Raw genomic sequence first — 20,341 nt, forward strand, 5'->3', positions numbered from 1 at the left:
GATTAATCGAGTCAATGTTTCAGCTCTAGAATGAAACTTTACTTCATATCTACTCAAGTTTATTCAATATTTTTGTTGAAAAGTTCTTAAAAGTTAAATTTGGTACAAAACAAAACAAATGGCAAATTAAAAACTTTAAAAAAAAATTCTGCAGTACCTTAACAGCCCACCAAGGGGCCACATTCTTATATTTAAGCATTAAAATTCAAAGTCTGTGATTTAATAATGATCCATCTTAAATGCCTACTAAAAAAAACCTCATGATTCATCAGGCAACTTCCTTTCATTCACACACTCTGCTGCCATGTTTCTTTAATCTCATTTGCCAAAATGAAGTGAATTAAAAACTGTAATTGTATTAAAAATGAATAAAAATGGATGATAGAGTTAGGTTCAATGTCAGTAAAGTGTGGGCTTAATGACCACTAAAATGTAGGGAGTGTAGAAATTGTCATCCAGGCTCTTTGCTCACTCAAAAGAAAATAAACAGCAGGTAATTACGGTTAAAATAAATCCATATATCAAACGCACGCGGGCAAATTAGAGCCAATTTCAAGCCGTGAAGCTGTAAACGACTTATGATGATCGATGAGGAAGAATTAACATCCCATCGTACTGCAGCTGTGAAAAAGGAAAAAAAAAAATCACTCTCATTATATGATGACGACAAATAAAAACCCCTATGCATTTCTCCACTTAAAGGGGTAGTTTGGGTTTTCTGAAGAGGGGTTTTATGACATGCTGCTGCTGCTGAAAACCAAGAAAAAAAGAATGTTCACCTAATAAAATCTACACCATCTTAAATCTGTGATATCTTAGGAAGGTATTTGCCATTTTTCCTCACTGTTACGCAGCCTTTTCTGACAGGAAACTCACGTTTGTGTTGCTTTGTAAAACGTCCTCTCTCCTGCACCAAAGCCCAGGGAGAAAATCTGCGATTTTACATCGCAGCACACAGGAGTTGTTGATCCACTGCTGCTTCCGTCGCTTAGTTCAAACGTGTTATTTCATGACTTTGGTGTTTGAAATGCTTTGTCCAGATTTACCTCAGTGACACAAACTTGCCACACGAGGCAGCGGTGGACCAGCAGCTCCTCTGATACCACAAGCTAAAATTGATGATTTTCTCTATGGACTTTGGTTCAGGAGACAAAACTTCACACTAAAATGTGTTATATCAGACTTATTTGATTGAGCAGGGAAAATAAACATGTGTATATAACATGGAGCGTCTGTGGCCTCACACACACACACACACACACACAGGTTTGTGTTACCTCCTGACAGTACTGCAGGATGCCCTCCTTGGTGCCGATGCAGCTCTTGGTGCCTGAAGGGTCGGGCTCCCACTTGCCGCTCTGCACGTTGATGTGCATGTTGAGTTTGCCACAGAACATGGCCACCTGCGGCTCGGCCAGCAGACCCATGGAAACATCTGTAGGCACCTGGAGGAGGAGGAGGAGGAGAGAGGTTTAATGAAACTCTGTGAGCACTTGAACATAGAAGGCGGACGCAATTAAATTTTATGACTTAGATACAGCAGGGCTGGGAGAGGGGAGGAGATTAGCATGTTGGATAAAAAGTGAGATGAGAGGAGAGGGAGAAATGAGGACGACAAGAAGACGAGGTGCTGTAATTTTCCCTCGCTCCACTCTGCACGTTTTGATTTGTTTTTATAATCACATTCTTCGCATCCTGCTAAACGCCTCTGCTCAAATTCACTGTTGGGTGTTGAGTGTGTGTGTGTGTGTGTGTGTGTGTGTGTGTGTGTGTTTTTCTAATGCATAAAATTGCTGAAAAGCAAAAGGTAAAAAAAAAAGAATCGACATGAAAAATCGATACGTTTGCACAAATAAATTGCCTCAAACAACAGACTTGGAGCAAACCCGTTCACCCTGTGCTGCGAGTGGTGTTGGTCGTGTTCACCCACTCATCCACGCTTTATGAAAACACTTCACATCCACAGCCCATTTTCAGCCTCTCACAGGACGTTACAGGGTTTATTTGTTTTTGGTTGAGTGCAGCGAATAAATACTGCGATTTTATCCTGTTTCACATTAAAAACGCGGCCACAGGGAGAGGATTGAGACGAGTTTCCGTTACTGAGATAATCATGAATGTAGGAAAACATGAGTCTGACTCACCAACACACAGTCCTGGTGATTTATTTTTGAAATGCCACAAAAAAAACTTTCATTCCAGTCATTCAAGGCCTCATACTTTATAAAGATCTTATTTAAAATTCATGTTTTTGTAACATGAGTACATTTTCTTTTGTAATTATGTTTTGTAACATTACAACATTTTATTTAAAAACAATTGTAACACAAGTCTTTTTTGTAATTAAGGTACATATTTCGTGACATTTTATAACATTATTAACATGTTTTTGGAACATTTTATCATTTTATTAAAAACTAAAATTGTAACATAAGCAATGTATTTTCTAAAGTTTGTATAACGTTACAATATCTTTTGTAACATTGACATGTGTTTAATGTCATTACAGTGCTTTGTAAGTATTAGTATAAGTATAGTTGAAACGTTAGTCTTGTTTTCTAACATTATTAACATTACAATAGCATTAGTGTTAAAAAATCTGCAACAAATCTAACAAAAAACAAACCAAGTGAAGGTTAATTCCTCACAAAAATCCTCTCAGATTAAAAACAGGATAGGTGGTCAGGACATTTTCATATCGCTCCGCTGTCTACGTGAGACACAGAGAGTCCGTGTTTGGAGTGCGTGTGTTAATTTCTGTGTTAGCTTATGCTCTCCTGTGTGTGTTTTTGCTGCACAGAGAGGGTTTTGTGCCGAGCTGCCTCTCAGAGGAGAGGTGCAGACAAACCAGTGAATGTCTGCATTGTGCTGGCAAATGAGCTCCAACATAATGTGAGGCGAATATTTGGGGGGGGAGAGAGAGACACAGGGAGGGAGGGACTGTTGCTATTGTGTGCTGCCTAATCGTGTTAATGGTCTTCGAGGCCTTGGCAGGCAAACAAATGCTGTTTTGTGAGATGGATAGCATATTTTCTTCCTGCAGACGTGATTCCTCTTCCAGCAGCCTCGCGGCGCAAAGTGCTATTTCCAAAATGAGAGCGGCTGGCGGGGCGATCAATTTGGATTCAATTTGAAGCCGAGTACTCAAATGTTTGGGTCGATTTAGCCGCCGTGTATCTGGTGAGTCGCTGCAAAGACGGGAGTGTATCAGGCTGCATTATTAGAATGGTATTATATACCATTTATCCACATAGACTTATGTATTTACACTTTTTCTTTGTGTGTTATTGACTCCGCCCACAGAAACCAGCCAGAGTGGAGCACAAACACGAGGCCAACGTAATAAAATCCACACCCGAACAATGCAGTGTGGCCTGACACTGTTGTGCAGCGGCAAAGTAAACGTTTGCAAAGCTTGTAATGAACAGTCGGAGGCAGACGAACACTCGCACATTCATCCAGAGCCGGCACTTTGTGCTAAAGCGGTGTTGTTTTACTGCGTTGTGATGTATTTTAAAGCTCAGGCCCGGGAGGTGAATGAGTGGAGAGATTCACTAACACTTAAGTTGTTTACAATGGATTCCTGTTGCATTATTGTCCCAAAACCTACAGAGTATAAAGGGCCATTAACTACAGCAGTAAACACCACGGTGCATTATGGATAATAACTTTGGCAACTGCGTCGATAGAGTGTGTTTAAAGGGACAGTTCAGGGTTCTAACGTGTGGTTGTATGAGATATTGGATGTAAACATGGAAAACATGTTTTCAGACACTTAAATAAGACCTCACTAGAGTCTACAATGTCTCAAGAATAGTTTTGCCTCTTTAGTTTACTGTTAGACAACAAGTTCTGGCTGGAAAATGGATTTTGTAAAGCGCTCACTCTGCCACACCAAACTCCATAGAAAAATCAGCGATTTTTACATTACAGCTAACAGTGTTGTTGTTGCGTTGTTGAGCCACTGCTGCCTCCATCACTTTCTAACGTGTTATTTTGTCATTTCTGCATTTGAAATCCTTTGTTCAAATTTACCTCAGTGACACAACATGACCACACGAGGCAGCGGTGGACCAGCAGCTCCTGTGTGCTGTGACTACAGCCACTACTCACAGATGCTACTAGATTTTCTAATTTTTAATCTAATATTAAAGCCAGGGAAGTATAATAACACATGACACTTGTAAAAGTGAGTATTTCCAGCTGGCTTCTGACACCAGGAATGTTTCCACCAAATGAATCCAATGTTTGTATTTTGACTAGTGCATAACTCAGATTGCTGTAACATGTGATCTACAGCCTGTGACATTACGAAAAGCCACTTGATAAATCACTCGGTCGATGTTCGACAGATTTATTGGGTTTGTTTGGTAAATTTGACCAAGTTCATGCACGAAATGAGTCACTGAAAGTGGTTCTGGTTCTGATTTTTTTTTTATACTTTATACCCAACTACTGATCATATTCAGGCGACACTGAAGTGATTGGGTAATAATCATGACGCACTGGGGGAAAATATGTCTAAAATGGAATGTGGCATGACAAACCACAATGGTACTTGAATAATGTGTGTTTAATTTATGGATAATTTAATACAGAACATTCAACAATAAAAGGTTTAAAGGGGCAAAAGGTTTATACACATAAATACATAAGAATACTGATATACTAAGAAGATATAAATACATTTTATGGCACATAAAAGTTAAATAAAACCAAACAGACTTTAGCTTTTAACTATTTCATGACAACAAATGAAATTTCATTTGTGTCCTATCGTTTTTTTTCTACAATTACAGACGTCGCACAGGTAGGACTGCATTCAATTTGGTTGTACAATGACAATTAAGATATTTGATACTGTAGTATAGTAGTGTAAGTGTGGTCCACTGAGGGTGTAGTTTGGTCAGTAGGGAGCCAGTCGTGACAAAAAAGTCCAACTTTTTGAGAAAAAGCCATGGAAATAACAATATTTACAATGACATTTCACCTAATTTCAAAATAAAAGCCACATATCAGATTTTAAATCAACAATGTATTAATAAAATACATACACAAAAATTTTTCTGCTTCAAATTGCGATTTATTTTTTTCATCTATAATATTAGTGCAACGTCTGTTTATCAGCAGCAAATAACTGTCAATAATAGAAGTGTGTGTGTGTGTGTGTGTGTGTGAGTGTTTAAGATCACGTTTTGCATCCATGGGTCAAATTTGCATGTACTGAACTTTCAGCATGTTCATAAGCTGCAAGCTGTACCACACACACGTGCAGCAACTTAACACGAGTGGCCGTCACTCTCGACACACGCAGCCATCTGCTGGTTATTTAGGGGTCTGACGTTCGATTCCCACACTTGCCATCTGTGTGTGAGCGAGCGGCGCTGTGTGACGGACACCGATCAAATCCCATCCTACTCACTCTCAGTGAAAAACCCAAGGCAAAAATTAAATAATCAAGCATGCAATCTTTTAATTAACTCACTTCCTGGTTGCCTGCTTTGAGTGTGACCTCATCTCCTCGCCCTCTGGCCTCTCTTCCTTTCACTTACTGAGAACAAAGATAAAAACTACTTCCTCTCTGCTCCGGGCACAGGTACGCAAATCTTCACCGGCGGCTTGCTGACATTCAAATTTGTTTTTGTGTCCTCGTCATTTGGCTGGCAAATCAAACCCTTGAGATCCAACACACACACGCACGCACACACACACACGCCTCTGCACTGCTACTGCTGCTACTCCTCTCCATCTTCAAGCCAAGCATAAGGGAGTAAAGGGAGGAGGAGGAGGAGGTAGCGTAAGCTGTAAGATTATAAATCAGAGGATGATGGCAAAGGCAGGAGCGGGTGAAAGTGAAGAGAGAACAACAACCACAGCGGAGAGATTGGAGGACAGATGAATTGGACATTAAGCCTTCGGGGACGGAGCAGAAGGTCAAACGCTGTGTAGAGCAGGAGGGAATGTGGTGATGGAGGGTCAGAGATGGAGCGGCAGGCCGGAGGAAAATCATTGGAGGATTAAGTGAGAAAAGAGGAGTGATTGTGGTGTCGCAGAGAGAGAGAGAGAAAAAATATGTCTGTCACTTTTCTGCCAACAAAGATCACAATAAAAATCACTCGCGACACAGTTCATCGTAGTGGATGAAGAAAACCGAAGTCCTTCCAAGACCTCATATTTTTAAGATTCTTCACTTTAAAATGTTCCCCAGATAATGATGTATCCTTAGAAACATTTACTTTTTGTTTTAACATGGGAACATTAACAAAAATCTATCACTAAATTAATCTTCAACTATTTTGGTGGTTTCTTTAAGTCATAAAAAACAAGTTTCTCTGATTTTTCAGCTTCTTAAATGTGAATATTGTCCGGTTACTTTGCTCCAAATAACAAAGAGATCACCAAAACTGAATCATTGAGACATTTGAGAACATAATTTCCAGGTTTAGGAAACACTAATATACATTCTGTAACAATGTATGGACCAAACAACTGGAAAAAATAACCAACAGATGATTCCCTTATGAAAATAACTTACATTTTTGGTAATGTGCCTAATTTTTCTGACTTTGTTTTGTAACAACACAACATTGTATAATTTTTCTGGACCTAATATTAGCAACAGTCTTGTATTTCTTTTTCCCTCTGTATCCACAATCTTTCCTACATTTTTGTATGCATTTCAGATACAAAACAGCATCTTTGCTAAGGATAATTATGACAGGAAATGCTCTTATCCTCCCATTGCGCCTCCAGATGCACAAAATATTTACAGAAAGAACAGACGAGAGCACAAGGACTGAGCTCAATCTACCCCGCCCCGCAGGACATGCACTTAAAAGAACAGAAAGACTAAGAAGTGGTGAAATACACAAGTAAAAATGTCCTCCTCCACCCTCCTCCATCTTTATCCAACCTCAGCCACACAGCTCTCTGTCCTGCCAGCTTGCCAGCCGGTCATCCTGCAGGGGAGGGAGCAGTAATCTGGAAACGGAGGATTAGGACGACAGCCTGGCCAGGACAAACATCCCCCTTTGCTCTCAATCTGGCATGATAGCCATCGCAGTAACGTCAGCGACTAAAGGCAGAGAAGCCGAAGCTAATGTGTGCGAGATTGACCCCTTTGAAACTTTGACATTGTCCAGGTCCACGTTATTAAAGCTATTAAAAAGAAACATCTCCATAAAATCTAAAGGATGAAAGGGAGGTTGTTTTACCCCCGAGGGACGGACATAAATGACAGAAAAAAAGGGCGACAATCTAACAACGTAACGCAATAACGCACAAGTTTGCCGCGGTAAAGTGATTCAATTTGAGATTATTTGCCGCTGAAATTTGATAAAGTGGTTTATGATCTGGTGTCATAACAGCAGAGTGCGTCACACCTTTATTATTCCAATCACACCTATCGTCTCACATAGGTGACCTACTTCCACAGCTTGAATCACTGCACCACACTCCATGCGTCTGACTGACATATGTTCTGCATTAAAAAAGGATCATTTTTGACAACTTACATTTTCCTGGCGCTCTCATTTTCTCTTCGTGTTACCGTTAGGATTCTTTTTGCAGTGCGGTTTCACAGGAAACTCAAGTACCAAACCCCATTGAGAAAATCAGTGTTTTTAGCTCTTGGGGAACACCGGAGCTGCAGGTCTGCGGCTGCTTTGTTTGGTTTATTTGTGCCACTAAAGTAAATCTGAATGAAGGATTTCAAACACAGAAGGTTGAAAATAACACATCTGAACTAAATGATGGAGGCAGCAGTGGATCAATGACTCCTGTGTGCTGTGTGATGTAAAATCACCAATTTTCTCTATGGGGTTTGGTGTGGGAGAGCGAGGGGTTTAAAAACCTCCATTTAAAGAGGAAACGGCTGTCCAACAGTGTGATAAAGCAAGGCTGATTGAGAGAAAATTAAATATTTCTGATAAAATGTATAATTAGGGGGAAAATGCGCACAGATTAATAATAATCAGGAATTCTGGCCATCATAAATGATGGGAATGAAACTGAAGTTGTAAACTGGCCTCTCTCTCTCTCTCTCTCTCTCTTATGGCAGAAAACATAAATTAAAGTGTAAAATCCAGAGGAATGAACATCACCATCGATCAAACTGACTTTAAAGAACGTATAACTCTCCTTCGTCTCTGTGTGAAATCATGATGTGTGTGTGAGCCAACACCGCTCATGGCTGCTACATTCACAGAAGAAGAATCTGCTTTATTTATTGCCCATATATATATGTATACAAATAATAAATAAAAACATCTACATGTCACACAGACACACATTGTGTGTATTTACAGAGGGTGAGGCACAGTTTAATGTATTCCAGTGCATGGAAACCACACACACACACACTTTGAAGTGTCCCCGTGGGTGCGGTTCGTGCGGCGTCATTAATTGTACGGTCTTATCTGAGTGGCCCAGGCCTGCCATGGGAAGTTGGATGAAGGCAGAAGTGGGGAGGATGTGTGTGTGTGTGTGAGAGAGAGGGGGATAAAAGGGGGAGGAGGGTGTCTCAGATCAGCTCTCATCCCCAGGGGGAGACTCCCTGGGTAGTGAGATGTGTCGCAGGAGCTCGACGACACACACACACACACACACACTCTCTCTCTCTCGCCCTTTCTGGCAAAGATCTTTCAAAGACATCTTTTGGCTCCATCGGAACCAGATCAAGGCAAACAGGACCAGGCTTCATGGTCCTGGTTGAAATGAATTGTATCACACACACACGAGATAATGTCAACACAGAGTAAGCGATGGTTAAAGTTAGATTTCTCGTCATTATACAGGCGTTTTACAACGATAACCTGACATTTTTGTGTAACTTTGTAACTCACACCAAACCCCATAGAGAAAATCAGTGATTTTTACATCACACCTCTGCAGTTGTTGATCAACTGCTGCCTCGATCAGCAGGTTCAAATGTGTCATTTTGTGATTGCAGTGTTGAAAATGCTCTGTTAAGATTTATTTCAGTGACACAAAATGACCAAATAAGGCAGCAGCAGAGCAGCAGACCCGGTGTCCCTGCAAGCTAAAAACGACAATTTTCTGAATGGACTTTGGTGTGAGGGAGAAATTCCATCAGTTTCCTGTGAGAAAAGCAGCCGCAAAAGACAAAGAGAGTGTAAAAAGAGGCATATTAAAAGCACACGGACTACACTGTGTTATTTTTGGCAGCCGGCGAAACATTTACGAGCGCGATAACACGTTATATGTAATCCTGTAAACTTATACTGCTTCACTCGGCGCCATTGATCAATCTGCTGCGGTGGAAATCGAGTCCATGTCCGACTTGCCGCGGGTTGTTTACAAGACGCATCACTGTGAGAACTCGTCTGCTTAGCCCCGCGACTGGCGAGGTGACAGAGACGATTAGTGCTCGTGTGTGTGGAGCCCGTGTACACACACACACACACACACACACGGAGACTGTTTCAAAAAACCCTCAGATCATTTTGACTGGACCTCGAGGCAAGAGCAGGTATCTGCACTTGATGTCTGGGAAGCAGATCTAATGGCGGGTAGCGCGCTTGACTGATTACAGAGCACTTCCCTTCACTTTTGGCTTAACGCTCATTCGCGGACCAGATGTAAAAAAAACAGACACGAGGGCTTTGGCGCACATATGTGATGGAAAGAACAAAAAACGTAGCTGCGCGGTGGGATTTGTTACCTGGCTCAGCCTCTAAGCGACACTGCGAATGCTCTGAAGTGAAGGTGATGAAACTCCATCACCTTCGCTTCATTTGGTCATTTCTTAAATCAATAGATCCAAGTCTGTCTGCGGTAAATATCGATTTCCTGACACGTATGGCTTTAAAAAAAAAAAAAGGTTGAATTTCCACAATGAAATGCGAAAAGTGACTTTCCTCAAACGTTCGATCACCTGTAGTCATTTTTATTGACCCATGTGAGTCTGTTTGAAGAATTATCGTCGCTCATATTCACTGTGATTTAGTGTCATCTTTGCAGGGTTGCTCCGGAATTAACATCTCAGACAAATCTGTTTAAAATATACCATAAAAAAAAGGTGTTTGAGGAAAAACTGCTGCCTGCTGAAGGTTATGGAGGACGGACTCTTGGTTTCCTTAGTTATTATCACCTTAGAAACACACAGAGCCGCTCTCAGCCTCCGGAGACCTGCCTGTCGTAACCTCCCCCTGTCACTGCTGCAGCAACCCAGGCAACACCATTATCCAGGTCATGTGGGAGAAGGAATTTCATCATCAGTGTAATGTGCTTTGGTCAGGGTGTGTATGCTTGTATGTGTGTGTGTGTAACTTACGAAGAGCTGGAAGTGCATGCAGGTGTTCTTAAGTGATATTTTAAGACTTCCCGGTACTGGCTTGAGGTGAAAACATGCAAATCTACACTCCCTTAGGTCGACAATATCTCAAGATCATATTTGCCACTTTATATCACTGTTAGACAGTTCTTTCTGTCTGCAAACGACAAGTTTGTGTCAATTTTCCACCGACTCCCTCTCCTGCACCAAAGTCCAGAGAGAAAATTGCCGTTTTTACGTCACAGCACACACACAGGACACAGGAGTTGACGGCCCACTTCTGCGTCCATCTGCAAGTTCAGTTATGTGACTTTTTGACTTCGGTATCTGAAACCCTTTGTTCGGATTTCACACAAACGTGCCACACGAGGCAGCAGTGGACCAGCAACTCCTGTGTGCCCTGTGTGCTAAAAAGGCAGATTTTCTCTATGGAGAGCGAGACAAAGCAGTGAACATATGCTGAAGATATATTAACATCACTTTGGTCTTGTTTTATTGATTAATGCTTTTAGTAATTAGCAGGAATAATGTACCTTGACTGAATCTTTTTCCCCATCATGTCATGTCATCGTTTCTTAATGGGCCATGTGACAATAAACTATTCATAGTAGAGCTTTCAGATGGTTGCATTCAAAGCATATAAAACACAGATTTCCTTTTACATATTTGCTTTATTTCCTTTTTAGAAATGTTTTGCAGCAACAAACTGAAAACTCACTCATGGCTAATTGTGAGTTGAGGTCACCCTCCATCACTGCTGTTATTAGAGGTCATTTGTGAATGGGGGCTGATGAGTGTGTGAGTGTGCGTGTGTGTGCATGTGTGGAGTCGTCATTAGTGGTAATGAGCGCCACATCCACACGTAGTAAACACAATCACAATAGAGGGACTTTACCAACTCTCCTCATTTTCCTCCTTTAACTTGACTTCAATTATGGACTAAATGACTCTGGGATAATGATGTGGCATAATTATGATCAATGGCAGAGACGCATGGGGAGAAATGAGTCTGCACTCATGAGTATGGATCGCCTTATAGACAGAAATTTAATACAAGTGTATAATCTTTCAACTTACAAATATGTTGGCCTTTATTGAGTACTTTAGATAAGGGCCTTGCTTTACGACGGTCGCCATCTTGTGCTGCCATGTTTCTACGGCAGTCTGAATGGACAAACCATTGCACCGATGCTCAATATGCAGACATAGAATGACTAGCTTTCTGGTATGCAAAGGCCACCGTAGTTCACTTGGGAAAAGGAAGAAGTTCTCCATTTGTTGCAGTTTGCAGAATCACCATTAGACGTCACTAATTCTCACACAATGGACCTTTCCACACTTGGGTTAAGTGTGAACGGCTGCTATCAGAAGTTAGCAGAGCAACATCTGTCTCGGTTGACTTCAGTAGACTTAGCTAGAGTTGCTAAAGCGGTGGCAACATGTTCTGAACATGATCTGTTGGACTAAAAGACAAACAACAGGGCTACGACCCTGTCCGAGGGCTCCATTTGGACAATGTTTGAGCTAAAATGCATAAAAGTGATTTCCCCACGTTGTTGTTGTCTTTATGATATTAACAGATACAGAATACAGGTCAACAGCGCTTGACGTTGTCCCAAATTAGAGCCGTGTTTCAGTCCACCGTTACAGTTTCACAAATCTGGAACTTGGAATTTCCGCAGAGAATCACTGAATACATTTAGGGGTTTCCACACTCACATACACACACAGCTAGATTACTTCTATCAAACAAACACAGGAAGTCAGCATCTCTCTTATGCCGCCAAAACAGGAAAAAGATCCAGAAATAGCAGGGGACAGTCAAAACCACCCAATCCAAGAATCTCCACCGCTACAGTCTCTGTCGTGTTCGTGATCATAGAGTGAATACAAAAACAGGCGCCGTGTTTCTGTTTCTGTAAGCACACGCACGTCACCTGACAACAAGCCTCTTCCTAAGACACCCATCCACACGCCCACACGCAGACCTTTACATTTCCCAACAAAATTGCAATTTCACACTTGGACTCCGAGAGGACTTGTCAGCGACAGCTGGCGGCCACGTCGCCCCCCAAAAACCCGAGATGTATGAGTTTCATAAACCCTCTGAACTGTGAATCCGGAGCCGAGGGCACGCAGCATATCAGCAACATGGGTGACACGGCCTTTCAGAGAAAGGAGTAAGAGATTAATCTGCGGAGGAATGGACTGCAAAGAAAAGAAGAGAAAGAATGACACAAATAACACAGACCTAATTATAGTCCGAGCACCAGGCACCTGAAGACTACACTGCTATGGCAACCCTGCACACAAAGGACAATGAGCGCAGACATGGGAAGAGCAAAGTGAGAGGATGAGGGAATGAGATCATCCTTGCGAGTGGAGGAAAAAACAAAGAGCCTCGTGGGTATTTCAGGGTTTATAGAGGAGGGGAATCTTCATCATTAGGCAGGAGCCTTCTCCGAAAGATCCACCATCTTCAAAATAATGAGTCAGCAATGTCAGCTGAAATCAAAAATGCACCGAGGCAAAGTGGTTTCTGAGCGCGCACACACCCGTTTAATGGAAAAAATAAGTGTGTTGATAGGATGAAAACATGGAGAACGGCGGAACGAGAGGAGGGGAAACAGAGCCAGGGAGTCTAACAAGGGAATATCTCGAGTGTGAATGGCTCATATTTAAAAAGGTGGTTGTAGACAGACTTTCCCGACAGGAAAGTGACATTTCCGCTCCTGCACCAAAGTCCATAGAGAAAAATCACTGTTTTTAACTCATGGGGACACAGACTCTGCAGGTCTACTGCTGCCTCGTTTAATAAAATAATAAAATTCTATGTCATGAACGTAAATCTGAGCCATGGATTTCAAACACAGAACTCACAGAATAGCACATTTGAATTTAGTGAAGGAGGCAGCAGTGGATCAAAAACCCTGGTGTGCTGTGATGGAAAATTGATGATTTTTTCGATGGATGGATTTTGGTATGGGAATTACAAACTTCACTTTCCTGTTGGAGAAGAATCTAACAGTGAGGAAAAAGCAGAGCACATATGGGAGCATATCGAATCAATATCTCTGTAAAGCTGTGCGATAAGGCTTATAAATAATACCTGGACATTTACCCCGAGATACGTGTGGATATAAAGCTGCACGCAGTGTCGTTTCTCTGGACTCGTGAAATGCTTTCTTTTGAGGTGTGTGTGCTTCTCGAAGAGTGAGAGTGACTCTCTACGGTTTATGACCCTTTCAATTCACGTCATGCACGAAGGATATTCACGAAACTGCCTATTAATACGGCCTCATCTGCTTTTGTAAAACCAGCAGACATCACAGACACCTTATCATGAATTCCTCCGTGACTCATCTGTCAGTACCTACTCAAAAACCCACACTCACAGGTTTTGGCAAGTCATAATGTAACAAAAGTGATGTCGCAGCGACGCCACTAAACACGAGGCTGCACGTTTTATTTGCTACAAACATACTGATTGCTGCGGCATCCATTAGTCACAGGGGAGTGAAGCCACATGTGAATATCCATGATTAAAAGGCTGATTGTATTGGTCATGGTTTAGATTATCTGACTAAAGAAAGGTCATCTCTCAGGGGAAGGTCGGTCTCTGTGCCGCACACCATGGACGGCACATACTCGCACTTATGACAAGCCCGGAGATGCTTTTTAGGTGGAGGCTTTGTGGATGTACTTGACGCCACCGCAGAATAATTTGCGCAGGTTGGGGCAATGCATTTCCCAGCTTATTATTCATATTGTGCAAGAACAGCAGCTTAGTCAGCAGCGGCAGCGATCGGCGACAGGTAGAGTGGGTCTTTAATGACGCACTGCTGATATTTACAGATGGAAATAACCGTCCGGTGGCGGTGATGAATGGTGCCGCGCGCCAGCTCCAAGAATGTTGCGCTCCCCGAGAACTGACAGGTAATAAAGTGGAGGTGTGTGTACATGTTTGACCTATTAAAGCAAATTATGAGTGAGTCGTGAAGAGGAAGAGGTAAGAGAGGCGAGGGGGGTGTGGTGAAATGCAACCACATTTCACCACACTCGTGAATGCTAATATAAGACACATGTCATTTCAAATTCACATTGTGTCTTGGCCCTAGTGAGCTCTTTGTAACAGTGAAAACACCTGTACGTATATATATGTATACTGTATATATATATATATATATATATATATATATATATATATATATATATATATATATATACACACATACATATATACACATATATATATATATATATATACACACACACACATATATACATATATATATTAGAATGTACACAATCACAGTAACAGAGACAGGAAGAACCAAGCCAGAGGAAAGGACGGAAATAAAGGAAACCACGAATGCATTAGATAGTTTGACCGAAAACACTATTGCCACTTTTCCATTACAGTTCTAGCACTAGTCAGTTCTACCCGGTTTCACACCAGACTCCTCTGTTAAATATTGACATTCAAGACAATGTTGGAGATTAAAGCGTTTTTTTGGGTTTTTTTTTAGGATTTTTAAGTCTTTTGAACTGATCTGCAGTTCAGCATTGTTCGTTTTGATTCTTGTGTCGGACATCGCGCTCATGACTCTTCCAGTGATGACACTCTCTGACCAATCGGTGGCCGGCAGTCTGCTGACGTCATATTTCAGTATTGGCTCAGAACCTCTCCAGAGCAGGTACTAAAAAATACCAGGTACTATCACTGATGGAAAAGCACAAATAAACGAGTTGAGTCCAACGATAAAAGCATTAACCATCATTCTTGACGGACCAGATCGCATTAATTCATGTGTTCAAGCTCAAGCGGGAGGAGCAAAAGCCACAGGTAAAGGCATCATTTCTAGGAATTGAGCTGTAAAACAAAAGGGCTTGTTGTTGTTGGCATAGATAAACATCCTCTGAAAAACAGATGTTGTAAACCTTAATATGGAGCAACATTACCAGTCTTTTCCACTGTTTCTGTCAGATTTGACTCATGATTCCCTATAGGCTATAGTTTTTATGTCCCGGCGACCATTAAAAATGAAGTTATTAGTCCGAAATAGCCGGCTGGGCTGTTACCAAGAAGGCTGCAGAGACACTGAGCACAGACTGTGATTACAGCAAACCTTGGCTGATGCCTTCTAACAGGGTCTTATTCACAGACAAGGTTTCACTGCCCAGTGCAGGTATTTGAGCTGCACAATGAGATTCCTACCACACACAGCAACGTTAATGTTGTGAAAAAAGAAAAATAAGAATAATCTGTTCTCAGTGATCACCAGCAGCTGATCCGCATTATCAGACAGCAGAGAAAGACGGCTTCCACTCTTTTCCAAAGAGCAGTGCAAGAGGGACAACAGTATGAAAAGGTCAGGAATTCTTTTCTGCAGGACAGACAGAGGGGGGGACGCGGGGGGACATTAATTGGGAGAGCTGCAGTGTCACTGTTGTTGTCGACACAACCGAGATAGACAATGTCCACTGTTTAAACAACAGAGTTTCCATGGCACAACTCTTTGCACGGCAGGAGGGAAAGATCAAAAACAGAAAATGAGAAAAAGGATTTCATATCTCATAATGAAGAGGACATTCAGTCCTGAAAACATGACGGGATTCACAGTTTGCCAAAAGAAGTGAGGTCAGGCACAAAGAGAACTGGAGTTGCTCCTCAATTCGATGACTCATAATCTGATCAGGAATAACAAAAGTGCCCACAACAACGTCGATGGTAAAAGCCTCTGACAATTCTGATTAGATTGCTGCTGATTGCTGCTTGTCTGGATCCAATTTACAAGGAGAAACCCCAGAGGAGAGCGATGAATTATTTTATCTGGGTCAAGTGACGAACCAAACAGCCATTTACAAAGGAGTACAACTATTTTCATCTCCTAATTTGTGTTCTTAATGAAATCCCTTTATTCTGCATATTAATATATCGATTTAGTCGTTCAGTGAATAAAATGATGTTTCTCAAATGTCTTCTATTGTCTACAAAGCAAAAATGATTCATTTTTAATGTCTTCTTTGTTATTTGGAGCAAATATATTGTATAGCGATACACCACGAGCGTCCGTGAAACTCTTGACGTAGCTTTCTTCACCATTATCCCGCTGTAAACTCCCTTTTCTTCGGCCAGGTAACATCCACTCAAGTATCCTCATTTATTTGAGCAGCGCCACCATCAGGATTCATCAAGTAGTAACGCGTGGCGTGACTCTTTACTTTTAGAGCGCCTTAATTTGTTAATTCAAATATCGATATTAGCCCCGGCGTATTGATTACCGTATTGTACGAGGTAGAAAGGTGATGTATCACCAAATCAATACATTGACCTACCCCTGTAGCGGACAGTAAATATCTAAAAAAAAAAAAAGAAAAAAGACAAATTGAAGAGCAGGGGGAGACATGATGGTGTCATAGAGCTCCTAAACTGCAGCGTGAGCAGCACAGAAAGTGCCAGACAGAGAAACACCGGTTGTGCCAACAGGCCTAATGGCATTAGATTTTCTTAATAAGAGGAGAGGGCTCGTCCGCCCCAGGCTGAAAAACTGCAGCATGAACACAAACACATTCTACAGAGACACAAAGGCTGGAATCCAGCTCCCACTCTCTCCACACACTCCGGGCCTGCGTGTACTGGGCGGAACCATCAGGAAATGCTGCTTCCTTGAGCTGCGTGTGAGGCGCTAAAAACAAGCCGAGACTAGATCCAGCACCGACAACGTCTAATTTTATGATACAGGTTCTCGAGACTAAATATCGCATTTCATCACCTTCTGTCTTTGATAATGTAAATACAGGCCTCAAAGGGGTAAAGTTTGTTTTAAGCAATGTAAGCAAAGGATCACGAACAAAGCAGACATTTTGTTTGAAGAGCAGCACACACACCGCTCGTTCCAACTGCACTGATTATAGTCTGCAAGCAACCACATTTCACCTCATTATGGGAGAAATGAAACCCTAAACAGTAACACTAGCCAAGAAAACAACAAGAAGCGACCTAGATGAAGCTGAAACCTGATTTAGTACACCGTTGTAAATGTCATAAAAGTTGTTCTTTTTTGAAGTTATTCTAGATATCCCACACATTTGAACTGCAGTTGCTCCTAAACCACAATTGCAGGTCTTGTAGTGGTCACAGGAATGTGTAATTTATCTCCCAACAAAGTCACACTGTAAATAATATCCACCTGACCAAAAACACACATCACTACCCCAAGCTAAAGAAGTCATTCCCAGAGATTTGATGGGGGCCAACAAGTAAATGTACCTTTATGTTAATAAAACCAACAAATGTTAAATCATGAGAGATCATCAGAGATGTGCTCTAAATGTGGGAAATACTGGAGGTATAGTATTAAAATTACACATTTAAATGAAGTGGAAACCCCCTCAAAACTGTGGAAAAAACCTTGACTCAAATGATAACGTGTTTCCAGAAAACAGGAACTGACTACTTTCCTCAACGCACAAACAAATGTCACATAAATTTGCTTCCATTTAAACAATTTCCTGACAAAATGTCGTGTTAAAAACACTTGTTTTTCTACAGTGTACATGTTCACAACGCGGCAAAAGACACTTTAAAAAATGAAGAACAGTGATTAGATGACGCTATATCCTCTAAAAACGGTGTTATATTGAACATCTAATTCATGGTGTGACTGTAATTAAACGAAATTGACGTGAATTGGTGAGATAAAGAGAGTGAAAGGCAACAAAGAGGGTCAAAAAAGCTCCCGTTGGCTTCACAGGTTTCTCCCGACCCTCCATAAATGCTGCAGTGCACCGCCGCCATCTTACTTCACTATTCTCTCCCGTGTGATGATGAAATATGAGGAACGGCGTCGTTAACGTTCCCTCGCGGCGTGTTTTTAAGTCGTTTTGACGGCTTTGTTTGTTTTATTTACACACACAAATGTGACCTTAACCGTTTATCAGCACAAAAGCCGACTCGTCTTGTTGACAAATCACATCCCAAAAAACACGCCCACTCCGTTAAAATCGAGCCCTCGGGATACGAACAATTATTAAATGACACAACAATAATAATATTGATATAATGACGACGTGTCACGACATTTACTGTCAAAATAATTACATTCGCTGACTCATCGTCTCATTGAGTCACTTGCCACAGGTTAAAAGGGAGACTTAACCACAGAGAATACGCTAAAGAATGCAACAAATCGGGCATTTTTAAATCAAACATGTGTCATTTATTAAAGGTGTGCGCTTCCTGTAACGTCGGATACTCGTAAAACAGCGATAAATACAAATAAATTATCCTAACGACTACGCAATATTGTTCAACACAGCGTGTATTCCCGTTAAGAAAATCCCGAAACGTCCACAAATCAGTGCAAAGTGAGACGGAATTTTCAGTGACACATCCGCTTTACACCTTCAAAATAAAATGACAGCGAGGACACTCGACATAAATACATAAACAGCCACACTTATAAAAAAAAAACGCTATTTACTTATTTTAATATGATTTAAATCGCCTGGCCTGAAAGCATCTGCTTCTTTCATTTGCCAAATGTTCAAATATACTGATAAATTCTATAATTTCTTTGCGGTATTCCATTTAAAAAGCGTATTTCTGCTTGTTGGTTAGCCTGCTTGCTAACTAACGAGCGTTGACGTTAATGCTAGGCACAAAATGCTAGGTACAAAATGTTGACTAAAATAAATGGGAAAAACAGTGGTTTTTGCTCTATCTACAGCTGATATTGTTTACATCACATTACACAAACGTGTTATTAATCCCTTTACACGTTATATTTCCATTTTAAATGACATGATACGGTTTCAATGAATTTTGGGAACATTTTAGATCTCACAATACACAATATATCATCTATGATTTCCAATTCAAGTAGTATTTCGCTCACAAATGTATCAATCAATCATCATCATGTTGCTCCTGAGAACAGCACTGTTTACGTTGACTGTAAATTAGCAATGATACCAAAAATACAAATGTAAATGATACATTTGTGGTTTTACGTATCCTATGCTTTTATTTTGCAGGTACAAACGCTTCGCTTCCGGTCCTGCGACGACGCTATTGACTCCGCAACAACATGGTGGAAAATGCCACAAATTCTCCCACAGAAAAAAAGAGGATTATTTCTTACCTCGGCAGCTAAAGTCGAAGCCGCAACAAGCAGCAGCAGAGAAGCCACTCGGTCCCACATCGTTGCTCCGATAAAGACTCTCCTGAAAGCGGCGTTTTTAGCGAGCTGTTCTTCGGCAGTGAAACAATGAGTGTGTACTCTGCGCCGGTGACTCCCGTTGTCTGACGGTGACTGAGGCTGTACAGCTGCTCACAGCGGATCACCTGACCACAGCCGACGAGTGGGATTAACACACACACACACACACACACTCATGCATGCACGCGCACACACACACTTCCTATGTTTTATTCATTTATTTATTTATTTCTGTGAACACAGCAAAAACAAACCAAGCCTGCAGAGTCACACTATTAAGAACACTTAAATCACATCTTTAATTTATAGAACAGTGAGGAAAAAAATATTTTCCCCCCGACACCATTATTCACAGTTGCACCACTATCATTTAAAAACCTTTAAAGGGATAGTTTAAAGTTGTTGTTTTTTCCATTTTGAGATAAAACAAAATGTAAACACAAGGAAAATCAGAGTGTCGCTACTTAATATGTTTATAAATTCAATTTATTTTCAAGTCAATGATATCTCACCACCATTGCACAGACACTTCCAACTGGAATCGGATGTTTTTTTAACCACTCATTCTCTTGCACCAAAGTCCTTAGAGAAAATCAGTGATTTTAGCTCACAGGAGCTGCTGGCCACTGCTGCACCGTGTGGCAGGTTTGTGTCACTGAGATAAAGATTCCAAATGCCAAACTCGCAAAAACACAGATTTTAATTTACTGACGGAGACAACAATGGTTTAACAACTCCTGTGTGCTTTATGGGCTTTGGTGTGGGAGCGTAAGAGGTTTACAAAACGACACAAACTTCAGTTTTAGGAGGAAAAAAAAATGCT

The 20,341-nt window shown here is 41.2% G+C and overlaps 1 protein-coding gene across 4 annotated transcripts in view; it reads right to left on the minus strand.

Annotated features, from left to right (window-relative positions):
- Positions 1-19,623, minus strand: part of LOC122761289 (amyloid-beta A4 protein) — a 33,719-nt gene extending 14,096 nt beyond the window's left edge. For 3 of the 4 annotated variants that reach the window (XM_044016465.1, XM_044016463.1, XM_044016462.1), the window contains exons 1-2: positions 19,441-19,622; positions 1,278-1,445 (exon numbers count right to left, since the gene is read on the minus strand). In XM_044016465.1, the coding sequence (XP_043872400.1) occupies positions 1,278-1,445; positions 19,441-19,500 (228 nt within the window). In that variant the 5' untranslated portion in view covers positions 19,501-19,622. Of the gene's footprint in view, positions 1-1,277; positions 1,446-19,440 lie in introns of all 4 variants that reach the window. The other variant, XM_044016464.1, reaches the window with a different exon arrangement.
- Between the last annotated feature and the right edge of the window lie 718 nt (positions 19,624-20,341).

Source organism: Solea senegalensis, unplaced genomic scaffold (genome assembly GCF_019176455.1).
Source record: "Solea senegalensis isolate Sse05_10M unplaced genomic scaffold, IFAPA_SoseM_1 scf7180000014515, whole genome shotgun sequence".
Taxonomy (NCBI): Eukaryota; Metazoa; Chordata; class Actinopteri; order Pleuronectiformes; family Soleidae; genus Solea; species Solea senegalensis.